At 34.3% G+C, this 12,936-nt stretch overlaps 1 protein-coding gene across 3 annotated transcripts in view; it reads right to left on the bottom strand.

Moving 5' to 3' along the window:
* Nucleotides 1-1,473: 1,473 nt before the first annotated feature.
* Nucleotides 1,474-12,936, bottom strand: part of MAN2A1 (mannosidase alpha class 2A member 1) — a 127,836-nt gene continuing 116,373 nt past the window's right edge. For 2 of the 3 annotated variants that reach the window (XM_075739622.1, XM_075739620.1), the window contains 3 exons: nucleotides 11,403-11,597; nucleotides 5,425-5,535; nucleotides 1,474-4,492 (listed from right to left, as the gene is read on the bottom strand). In XM_075739622.1, coding sequence (XP_075595737.1) covers nucleotides 4,340-4,492; nucleotides 5,425-5,535; nucleotides 11,403-11,597 — 459 coding nt within the window. In that variant the 3' untranslated portion in view covers nucleotides 1,474-4,339. The other variant, XM_075739621.1, reaches the window with a different exon arrangement.

The following is a 12,936-nucleotide window of genomic DNA, read 5'->3' on the forward strand; positions in this document are numbered from 1 at the left end:
CCTAAAGGAAGGAGATTAATGTAAATAATGCATCATTGCTACTACATAGAAATTCTGGCAGACAAAAGCTAGTGATTTAAATATCTATTAGTTCAGAAAATCTGTATATTAAAAGACTGACAGGTCTACAATTTAATATTATAATTTACAGAAATGCTTGGAGACAGAAAAACATTTTATCAATAAGAATACTGGCTGAAAATCCCAATAGTTCTCCAATGAATTGAGCTTATTCTGGATAATGTATTTTTTTATATATATTTCCTCTTTTAGAAGACAACATTAATACCTTTGGCTGATTTTTGTTGTTGCAAATTCTTAATATTATGACAGAATGGTTATTTTAAAATAAATAGGACAACAAATTGAATCTCTATTTTATATTTTGTTGATTATACAATTCATCACATCAGACAACCTGTTAAATCTGAACGATGTATTTTAATGTCAGTACCAGTAAAGATGTGAGAGATCTAGTACCTGTTCTTTTAAAACATGATGGACAGGTATATATCAAATATTTTATTTAGAATAAAAAAATAACTTCAAAAAGTAAAAGACAACTTTATTGGTAACTGAAATTAGTGGAATATGTTCTGTCCGGATGGTCAAGCTGGTATTAATTGGTTCTAGAGTAGGTGACCTTAAAAAAGTAAAGGGTGCTTTAAATTGGACCTATACCCATTTGTTGCCTGCTGCAGTTAGATGTTATATATTTTTTATCTTGAAACAACAGCTTTAAAATTATGGAGATTTACATAGTATGAATATATATGTGTATGTACACATAGTATGTGTATACTTTTATATTTATAGCCAAGACTATCCTGTCCAACATCAAATAGCTTCAGGTACTGACTGAAATTTATACTAATTATCTTAGCACCTCATTATGCTCAAGCTCTATCAGCACTTTGGGAAGCAAACCTGTAAAGCATCTATGCCTGTTCAACTTGTCATACGTAATTACAGCATATTATATTAGCATAAGATTATTTTCTTAAAAGTGTTCAGTCTAATTACAGTTTAACTGCTATTTTGACTTTATTTTCTAATAGTGTTTGTTAATTAAATTAACAAGAACAGCTTCCATTCTGTTACTCTCAAATGCTTAAAAAAGAAATGAGATTAATTCAAATAACAAAAATAAAAATAGAATTTTCACCTTCTACTATTTTCTGCTAAGTCTGTGCAAGGTTTATTTTATGAAAGATGATCTACCCATTCCCTTCCCACACTGTGCAATCACACGTGTTCATGTCTCTGAAATTAACATCTATCTTCTTCTGTTTGGCAACTGTGAAATAGATTGCCTTTTTCATCAGGAGTTCATATCACTACAGATTGTCATTCCCAAAAACTACCGATACAACAACCTTCTCAAAGAAGGCGTGCTTGTTGTTTCTTTTTTTAAACAAACAAACAAGCAAAAAAAAGAGCTATGGCTAAGGCATTAATGACACTGACCACATCTCACAATAATGCTGTCTTTTATTAGAGATCTTATTTTACATATCCCCATAAGATACAAAACCTTCCAAGAGAAAATATCAAAAACCTTCAGTTGAAATCAGTTTGTTTCAGACAATATGAGCAAGTAAACCAAATACATTTAAGATAAAGGAATGTAAAAAAAAAAAAAATTAGTACAGGTACAACTCTGGTATAGAAAGTAATTACAAGGTTTTAAATAATTTCTTACACAGCATTGTCTTTAAAATCATACTGGAAAGTAAGGATGCTTGGTTCTCTTAACCAGTAGTTATAATCCCAGCAGCTATAAAAATAGAAAAAAAATGAAAATAATATGATTAAATTAGATGGCAAATATACAAAAACCCAAGACCTTAACTGAAATATCCAACATAACAAAAACACAGCATAAGAATTCATTAAAAGATGTTGAAACAAACAAACAAACAAACCACCACAAAACCCATCAGCCACATTCTGAACCATTTAAAATAAAATTTGTTATCAGACTTTGACTGGAGTTTTGATTTAGTTAAGGATTTTGGGAAAGGATCCCAAATTGAAGGCTGTTCTTTTGCTGCACAAAAATATGTAAAATAAAGGAACAAAGATTAAATCTGCTGGTTAAGGAAAATTCAGGCATCATGATTGTACAGCTGATGATAAAAGAAAAGATCAAATGCTATATGAAACATCTTTTCAAAGCAATTCCAACAGGCAAAATATTTTAAAACTTTATTGCATCAAAATTTTACTGCATCAAAATTTTACTTTTGTGCCCAACAAAACTGACATAGTATTTTGAAAGCTCTCTTGCACAGAACACATAAAAGTCTCTGAAGCATTTTAATTTTGAAGATGCAACAAAATAAATGTTATGAGAAATTTCTGCTGGCTAGTCTACCAAGCTTTGAGTTCCAACCAAAAAATAGTATTTTCAAATATTACAGCTAAGAAAAGTTACAGTACATGTTTATTGCATTAAAAAAAAAAAAAAAATCTGTTTAATGGATCCATCTGATTCTTTCATTTGTGGTTAGTGGTTCTTACATTCTTGATATAACTTGTACCAGATCCTACTAAGTATTCCATTAATTACAAAACACACAGTAGATTGAATTAAGTAGGGAAATCTACACAATCTCAACAGAGATCCAACCTGTGACAATGCATGAAATCAAAGTTTCGCTTTCATTTTCTTTTAAGATAGCCTGTAGCTACATGATATAATTTCATACACTGTGGCACAACAATGATGAAATTAAACACAGTAGGCAATATTAGAGTTAGAAAACAGCACACCTTTTTACCTGTTCTGATGACTTTTCATGCATTAGTATTAAAGATAAGCAATGATGTATGGAAAAGTAAAGCATAAGCAAGAGATAGAAGAAAGAATTATGAAGATAAATGAAGACTAGGAAATGGCATCATACTCAAGTGCATGTTTATATATATTAACTGTAAACAGCATCTCTACTTAGGGGAATATTTTTCACACTTGAATAGCTTCAGCACTAAATATGAATTACTTAATACGTGAAAACAAAGCAAAAAGTAAGACTCCATTCTTCAGTAATGTGAACACTGGTAATGTAAGTGAGGTTGCAAATTTGAAAAATGTTGTTTAAAATATAGGCACATGATTCTGAATTAACAGATCACCACAGTCTGTGACATGCAAGCACATGTTTTGATGGGTTTGCAACCTATGTCTTGCTTATTACTATCAACTCTCTGCATCGAGTTACAATTTCCTTGAAAGCAGCTGAATTTAAATTTTATAATAATTCTTCTTTTTGTCTGTGTTTCATGTTATGACATCCTTTTAATACATTCAAATAGTCAAAATGTTCTGAATAAGATAGCACAAACTTGGTGCAGGAGGATATAGATCAGAGTGTGGCCAGCATTGTCAAATAGGAGATACACAGCTTAAGTATTATATAAACTACCTTTCCCCAAAAACCATTAACATAGACACCAAAATTGTAACAAGACATATCAAAAAAATAAGGCACATTTATCTTGATATGGTAACCTTGAAATAGAAAACTCATTTCAGTGAACATTGGTATCTAAATGAGTTTTATAAAAAATCTTGTATTCATGATAATTATGGACATTTCTCATCATACATGATAATGGAATAATTGCACATATCCCAGTGTGTCAAGTAACAAAATGGGAGTTTTATTAAACATTTCCATTGCAAAATTATTTTGTAGGTTCATGTTTTCTTATTTACATAACTCAGGTGAATGGTAGAAGTATTAAAATCTACCACCACTTATCACAAGTACTGCAGGCTTTCATTTTACCACAATTAATAATCCCCTTTGTGTTGAATAAATTGAAATTAATTGTGGAATACATTGAGATTATTGTCATTTATATAAATGATTGTAAATATTTGGACATTAGCTACTACACAAAACCATTTTATTCTGTTTTATTTCCAAGCTGCATCAGGACTGTCTACACTGAATTATTTGTACATAAATTCATCAAGGATCAGCAAAGAAGGCTGTTTAAAATCAATCCCCTCTTTATGAAAATTAAAACACCAGAAACATCATTAGTTAGCATTTAACCTGAGATTTAATCTGCTGAGAGCTTAACATCCTTAGAAATTTCTTCACTTGTTGCATTAACTTATAGTGATGTTACTACTTCATGGAAAAAAAAAAAAAAGTTGTTTGCAACATGGCTTTTCACTATGTTGGTCAAAGAAATTACAGAACGCGTGTTTTTCTCACAGTATCCAGAAGGTGGAATAGCAATCATGTGCTGCTTCTTGCACACGAAACTTAGAGAAGATATAATAGTAGATTCCTCTTCTCTATCTAAGTATTAAAGCCAGATTTCATTTTAGCCGAATCCGGAATGTATTTATCTCCATAGAACTCATATTTATTTCACTTATATTTCTGGCATCCGGAGGTGAATGCATCAAAGATAAAGACGCGGGTTTAAGACTTTCCACTCTGAATTTATTAAAGAGTTTATGCACCTTTATCTGGAAAAGAGAGAAATATATTTAGAAAATACAGTGTATAACTTAAAATTGACTTTAACCTAATCTCTAACAATGATCCAAATGATACATCTCCTTACAGGTATCAGCACATAAATTCTTACACCAAAGATTACGAACATTTTTAAGTACCATGTCTCATATGCTACGCAGTAAATTAGATCTTTTTAGGCAGTGTTCACTTGCCACATTTCAAAGCAAGTTAATATATTAAAAAATCAATCAGAAATATTTGGATTAAAACTCTTCTTGTTTCTAAACAAACAACACTTACTCTTCTGCTTAAAGAAAATCCCAAACCTATTTCAAACTTTGATTACAAAATTTCTACAGTTTCATAACCATCCAGCCCATCTGTAACCCTCAGAACAAAGTTGTATAATTTAAATTTAATAATTTTATGTATCATATCAATTCTATTGCAATTGCAAAACAGCCAGATATTTGCAACGGTGTAGGTCATGTAAGTGAGCATGGGTACACAAAGGACATGCTATATTAAGCAACAGTTCTCAAAGTGAAGGTCACATAATTTGTGGATATGTTACTAATATTCAAAAGATACACTTCAGAATATGTAATCTGACTCTTTTTAATTAGTAAAGTTCTAAAACACTATTAAAAAGTAGTTGAGAAATACTGATACGTGTTAATATGAAAACAACATTTAAAGGAAGTTAATGAGATTAAAACTGACCTAGAAGTTTACTCATTGATGCTTACATGGTCATTCCCATACTACAGCAGATCCGCATCTTTATCAAATAGAGAGTAGCTTTCAAGATAAACTTAAATATTATCCTGAAAGTATAACTCTTGAGAAATAACTACCTAGACTTCACCTACAATTTGACTTCAATATGAGTGTTTCTGCAATACTTGTAAGGTAAGCTATCCATAAAATGTCAGTATACCTTTCCCTGAGTAGTGGAACAGAGCAGATCCATGTCTCTGTTTGAAAATCTACAGTCAAATCCCTTTCTGTGAAGAATCAGAGCAGCTTCATCAGATGGCTCAATATCTACCTACAAATAAACAAAATAAAAAATTACTCAGAAACTAGCAGTGCTAGAAAGGCATTTTAGAATTTCATAAAATTATCATTACCTTACAGTGTTAGAGCCATTTATGCCTTAAATAACGTCCAGCCTAGATTAAACAGTCATGTTTCTTTCAATGTTTATAAGACTAAATATAGAAAGAACCAAACAGCAAAGAGAGTTTAGATGTACAAAGCACTGCAGCATGTAAGTTGTTAACCAAGGAGTTTAAAGCTCAATAGATGCACATGTACAGACTCCAAATTTAAATGTAGCTATCACAGTTGTATTAATTGGCTTTCCAGAAAATTTTTTTAAATACTCCTTGCGATTATTTTCCATCAAGCTTTCATTTTGCAAAGCTGCCCTCTAAAATCTAACTCAGATTAAGGTGTACATGAAACGGTACACTAAAATAAAAATATTAATTAAATTTTATGCTTGTAAGACAAGACATAGAGTGCTTGTGAGGCTCAATAAGCATTGGTAAGTAACCCAAGAGTAACGTACAATCTCTATTGCCTAGTTTTGAACCAAATCACTAAAATCACTTAGGACAAAAGGATAGCAAATAAATGCTTCAAATCAGAATCTCGTTTTGATTTTGTACTTCAGAACACAGTCATAGCCTAGAACTGGCTTGGAAACTTTAATTTACACAAAGACTTCCTTTTTTTTCTTTTACACTGAAATGTAGAAAACCACTCTTGTACAGCAAGAGTAACAGAAAGAAATTCTTCACATTACAGATGAATGAGTATACAAGCTTTCTTCACGCCACGAGTGGCACACAACAAGATGCCCTTCATGCTGCAAGCTGTTTGCTGTGTTGCTACACTCACCTTAGTCATTTATTTTCTATGATGTATTACTTTCTTCTTTTCTTGTTGTTTTACATTCTTCAGCTCTTCAGGATATTACATATATAATAAGGGCATGAAAAAAAGAAGGTTCTTTCTGGTACTTCAGTAAGTATCTATTGCCTTGAAGAAATCTATGCCAACAATCATCAGGCACTTTGTGATGTTTTAGCTCTTGAAAGTGTAATACCCAAGAGAGGTCTTAATCTAACAGACTTCAGATCCAAACCAAATTTTTCCTAATAAAGGAGATCTTGGAACAGTTTGAACCAGCTTCTTTGAAACCGAGCATGACAACAGCTTCATAGTATGACAAATTCATAGTATTAAGTACTCATTCAGATAATAAAACATGGTAAGCTGTTAAAAAGTGTTTTCTACGTTTCTCATTTAAAATAGTAAAAATTTACTCCACAATATTTTGAACTGAAATAAGATACCTTGCAGTAAAATATTGACCAGTAAAAACTTTGCCAATTTTACAAATCATGAATAAAACTCAGTTTGAGAGGATTTTCATGAACAACATTAGCTTATAGCAACCTAAAAATCAAGTTTTTAATTAATAAATGGTGTCTACAGTCAGCATATTCAAATATGTTTGCAGAACTTAATATCATTGATGGTTGAAAAAGTTCTTATCCTGTTTACTGGATAAGATAACTTTCTATATTAAGTAAGGTAATAATGATGATGTGACAAAATAATTTTCCGTCTCCATCTATGAAAGGCCTGACTTGGTTTTCACTGTCACTGATGTGACAGTGTTGCTCTTCAAAGTAGACATTTTATGCACACAAAATAATACCATCTGCCTAAACATGGTATTAGTGAAATATTAAAATTCATATTGCAAAAGCCTGACTTCCTGTGGGGTAAACCGATGTTAAAAATGACAAGCCAGTAATGGGTATCAACACTTTCTCTGTTACAGTGGAATTATCTTGTAGTAATCTGCATAACAAATGCATTTATGCATTTCAAATGATGACATGAATATTTAATATCTTAATATCTTTAATATCTTAAAATTAAATATTTTCTTAATTAAAATAAAAAAAAAACAGAAAGGAAATAAACAATTAATGACACCTTCAGGAAAGTTTTGGTAAGTATAAATATCTATGATATAGTAGTCAACCTTTTAGATTTCCCAGGACTTTATCATGCACATAGCATCGATGTATAATAAATTAAGCTGTTCTAACCTATTATCAAAGCAGATGTAAGACTGACTAAGTTGCCACAGCCTCCGCATCTACTTTAACTTACCTCTTCTTATATCATCTCTCGGTAAATTAGATTAGGTGTATGCAAACCTAAGAAATGTCTGAGCAAGGACGAACCTAATTTACACCAAATACATCTTCTAAATATGACCATGCTAACCGCATGAAAACCTGTAACAAATTTCTCAATTTTCAACAAACAATAACATCCTGAATCTTGTTAAACTTCACAGCATTGTTATATGACAAAAAATCCCTAACTACTGTACTATCAAATCTCTGCCTTTCTTGGAAGAGCTGCCAAAGTTTGATTTGATTTTGATCTCTGAGAAATAAAATGTGGTTCTCACATCAGGCTTCTAGCTGGAAAAAAGATTTTGCTAGGCTTTCTCATAAGCAGTATCCCAGGGCAATGCTGCTAAAATTTTGATGAGAAAGAAAAAACCATTTGAACACTTTTTTTTATCTGATTACTGTAAGCTAACAGAGATGCATTGAAAAGTTCAAGCAAAAAATATATATTTTCAGGCAAAAATATATATTTTTTAGTATAAAGGGACAAGAGTACTCAGCTGTTAAATCTTGAGGCCCAGTCTATTTATGGTAGGTAAAATCTGTGTCAAACACTTAAAAATTGGAGCTTTATTAAAAATTTCTTTAGGCATTGGACTCTTCCATGGCAAGATCACATATCTTACAACAATTGCAATGTTCTTCCCACTGAGAGGAGCAGAGACTAAAGGAAAACTAGAAATTCCCTTACGTTTTTTCTCATTTATGCATTAATGCAATTTCTGAACTTCATGCATTCTGATATTTACCTTAAATCTTAATAATACTTGATTTTAATTTTGTACCCTTTACTGTGGAATTGTAATTATACAATTTCTTGAAAATCAACTTCAACAACTAAAGCAATGCAGTAGTCATCTATAATTCTAGAAAAAATTGCATTGTGTGAATTAGCCAGAATTATGACACTTGTCATTCAAATTCTTGGAATATAGAAAAAGGAAGCATACAGTGAGGAGAAATTGAAAAAGGCCATTTTGGCATGCAAGAAATTGTTTGTAAGGCATAGCATCATTTCTGCTGTAGGGAAGAACTGTTCTGTACCTATAACAATAATGGTCCTATCCTATGACTACTGATAACTTTCACTTTGAAGTGCATGAAGTAATGCTGCAAGCTCAAGTGCTGTCAATCAAGTAATCATTGAAATATACAGTTGTGGACAGGGAAGAGATCACAGCCTCAAACAGTCTTATACCAACTGGGACAGTGGGGCCGGTATAGCCCAGACAAAATTGTAGAATTCACCTACAGGTAGTAACATTGAACTCAAAAAGCAGAGTCAGCCTTCCATTTCACAAGTTTCATGGCCACATGATGCAATGGGAGCGAGTTTAGGCCTCAAAAAGGGAGAGGGGACACGTTCATAAAGGTCTGCTCCTGGACTGCACATGCTGAAGCAAACAGGTGTGCTGAGCTGGCTGAGGTAAATGAAAAGATTTTACAGTGAAGTCTGGAACATACACTGCACATGAAGATTTAATTCTATACAAAGCTTCCTCATAACTCTTCAAAAGCATAAGGTCCACAGAATCAAGACTTATTCCACTTTGAAATTCAAAATAAGAAACAGTCACAGCTGATGGAATGTACATGAGATTGAGCTACTAACAGAGAAAGTGCAAGAAAGTAAACTAATTCTTTAAGATTTAAAATAATGATTAAGACTAAAAATTAAGAACTATGATAAAAGAGTAGCTAGTGGCAAGTTTTGCAGATATTCTGAATATAATCTGAGGTTATTATAGATGAGCAGTTCTACCTCTACCTCCACCATGGAGACTATAAGGGAGAAGGGTCAACTGTAGTTTATAAGTATCTAAGTATGGCAGAATTTAAAAGGGATTTCATCTATGGTAACAGCACTGGTGAGTGATACTGCAATACAGCATAAAGTTAATATACCCACATTTTAAAAGGTATTGAAAAACTGAACAGAATTTATACAAGAGCTGGCGGAAGAAGGATACACAAATAGTTCTACTTCTATAGTTTATCAAACAGAAAATTGAAATATGGTGGTTACAATTGTGTAAGTTGAGTACAAAACAGGTTTTTTCTTTGTGTTTTTTTGGCTTTTTTTTTTTTGTAAACTTACTAGAGAACAGTTTCACAGGAACTGAGGACTGTTAACTGATATTAGAATAATTAAAATAGGTCTTGTATTTAAGCTTAAAAATATTTTAACCATTTATTCCTGTGTTGGGTTTGCATGGCAAGGTTTTGGTAGCGGTGGGGGTCTACAGGGGTGGCTTCTGTGAGAAGCTGCTAGAAGCTTCCCCTGTGTCTGATAGAGCCAATGCCAGCCGGCTCCAAGATGGACCCGCCCCTGGCCAAGGCTGAGCCCATCAGTGCCTCTGTGATAACATATTTAAGAAAGAGAAAAACAGTTAGAGAGAGAGCTTTTTTGCAGCCAAAGAGAGGAGTGAGAAGATGTAAGAAACTCTGCAGACACCAAGGTCAGTGCAGAAGGAGGGGCAGGAGGTGCTCCAGGCACCAGAGCAGAGATCCCCCTGCAGCCCATGGTGAAGACCATGTTGAAGCAGGCTGTCCCCCTGCAGCCCATGGAGGAAGGATGAGGGGGTGTAGAGATTCCACCTGCAGCCCGTGGAGGACCCCACGCCAGAGCAGGTGGAGGCACCCGAAGGAGGCTGTGGCCCTGGAAGCCCACGCTGGAGCAAGCTCCTGGCAGGACCTGTGGACCCATGGAGAGAGGAGGAGCCCATGCTGGATTGCTGGCAGGACTTGTGACCCCATGGGGGACCCAGACTGGAGCAGTTTGCTCCTGAAGGTCTGGACCCCATGGAAGACAGCCACACAGGATCAGTTCGTGAAGGTCTGCACCCCGTGGAAGAGACTCATGTTGGAGAAGTTCGTGAAGGACTGTAGCCCGGGGGAGAGACTCCATGCTGGAGCAGGGGAACGATGAGAGGAGTCCTCCCCCTGAGGATGAAGAAGCAGCAGAAACACCGTGTGATGAACTGACTGTAACCCCCATTCCCCGTCCCCCCTGTGCTGCTGAGGGAGGGGCAGAGGTTGAAGCCGGGAGTGAAGTTGAGCCCAGGAAGATGGGAGGGGTGGGGGGAGGTGTTTTAAGATTTGATTTTATTTCTCATTCCTCTACTCTGTTTTGCTTAGTAATAAATTAGATGAATTTCCTCTCTAAGTTCAGTCTGTTTTGCTCGTGATGATAATTAGTGAGCGATCTCTCCCTGTCCTTATCTTGACCCACAAGATTTTCGTTGTACTTTTTCTCCCCTGCCTAGTGGATGAGGGGAGTGATAGAGCGGCTCTGGTGGGCACCTGGCCCCCAGCCAGGGTCAAGCCACCACAATTCCTATGGATGTTGATCAGGGTTTAGACACAAATTATTGTACACAGAACAAAGTCTAATGACCTTAAACGTAATTCTTTTTAATACAGAAGAGGCAAGAGTGTATGCACCCTTCCAGAGACAGAATAATGCACTATGCATATTATTATGCTGTGAATAAACAGTTCCTGTATTTCATGTTACTGAAGCAGACACAAAGCTCTAGTTCTTGAAGAATTAACAATAAACACTCATCATGCTGCAGTATACCATATAAAAAAACCTCCCACAAACTACTTTCCTTGAACAAAGTATGTGATTAGCCTATACTAACAAGCTATATCACATCTGCTCATAAAAATAGTGGTTTGACCTTACCTTTGATTGGATCGTCCTCAGATTGACTATATGCATGTCACAAGGCATGGATGACAAGAGTGGGGAAAAAGTATTTAACATCTCTGGGACACCTGAGTCTGCATATGTTGTCATTGGAATTACAGGATGATTTAAGAAAGAAGAAGTCACGTGGCTAAGAAGTGAGGGAAAACTGACTGATGCCTTTTCTTCATTCTGCAAAATACAAGAGAGAGTATTTGTAAAATCAAGTTAATATACCATCATGTCTAAATTTTGAAACCCACTTTATATGTGATTCCATTAATTTAATAGAAAATTTAAATTTACAATGTGTCCATTTAATTACTTTTGGAAACTTCTGATCATCCACTAATTGTCTTCCACTACTAGGTATACTTCCTGTTTTTACAAATCATCAGTACATCTTTCAAAATCATCATTAGATGACACCTCATTTTAAATTGTTCCTCAGATTTCTGTGTTAGCCCTTGATGTGTAAACAATGTAGTTTAGAGAAAGAAACTAGGTACTAGTTTAGCAAGTTGCTCCTAGGTATTCAGTATCTACTTGAATACTGACAGCCAGCTAGCCAGCCTTTTGCAGGCTTTCTTTTCTGCATAAATTTTCTGTCCTGTATTTCTTAACTACTTTCTTCAGATTCATCTAACTTATATCCTACATCCCTCTTTCTTTTTAAATCTAATTTCTTAAAATTGCTGGAAGAAATTGCAACAAGCACCTTTGTGTTGGTCTGCAATGTAAAAGATTTGTTTTGCAGTTTTATTTCAACGTCATGCTGGCAGGAACTGAAGGGACTGTCTCCCAAGATTTTAGAACCTTTGCACTTTCCCAAGTTTTGTATTTGCAGTGCTTTTACATGGCTGCAGAAACTGTGCTACAAACCCGAGATGACTATTCACAACAGCTAGTTAAATCTCCATAGAAGCCAGAAAAGAAAACAAAGAAACTTCAAAAAGGCAATTTCTGGTTTAGAATGTCAGTGAAAATAAATTAGAAATGCATGAAAACCTATTTTTCTCCTATTTTTCCTTGCACAGTCAGATAAATCCCTGCTTGTTTAAACCAGTGGTTTTTATTGAAAACTTTGCAAAAAGTTCACCAAAACCAGTATCTTAAGCATTGATATCTTAAATTTGCATTTTATGATAGGCTGAAAACACAGAAATAAAAAATAAATGGGAGACACTTAAAGCAAAGGGGAGGATTATTTATCAGCTTATAATGGACAACCATAACAGTAATTCCTGTATGCATGTATGCATCTTTATTTATACCTCTGCAGTAGCACTAAATACATCTGACTGTGTCGCAACTGAAAATATGCCAGAGCTGAACTGATACAAGATGATAATTTCTGTTTCATTCTTGGTGCTTTTCTTTGTAATGACTAACACTGTTTGCCTCTTTGGTAGCTAGTAAGCACTGAGGCTAATATTTTTATAGATCTATTATGACCCCCAATTTACTTTCCAAAAATGGTAATAGTTGTAGAGGATTGCTCCTCCACGTGCCTTGCTACATTTATTTACAT

The sequence above is a fragment of the Balearica regulorum genome, chromosome Z, assembly GCF_011004875.1.
Source record: "Balearica regulorum gibbericeps isolate bBalReg1 chromosome Z, bBalReg1.pri, whole genome shotgun sequence".
In the NCBI taxonomy this organism is placed as follows: domain Eukaryota; kingdom Metazoa; phylum Chordata; class Aves; order Gruiformes; family Gruidae; genus Balearica; species Balearica regulorum.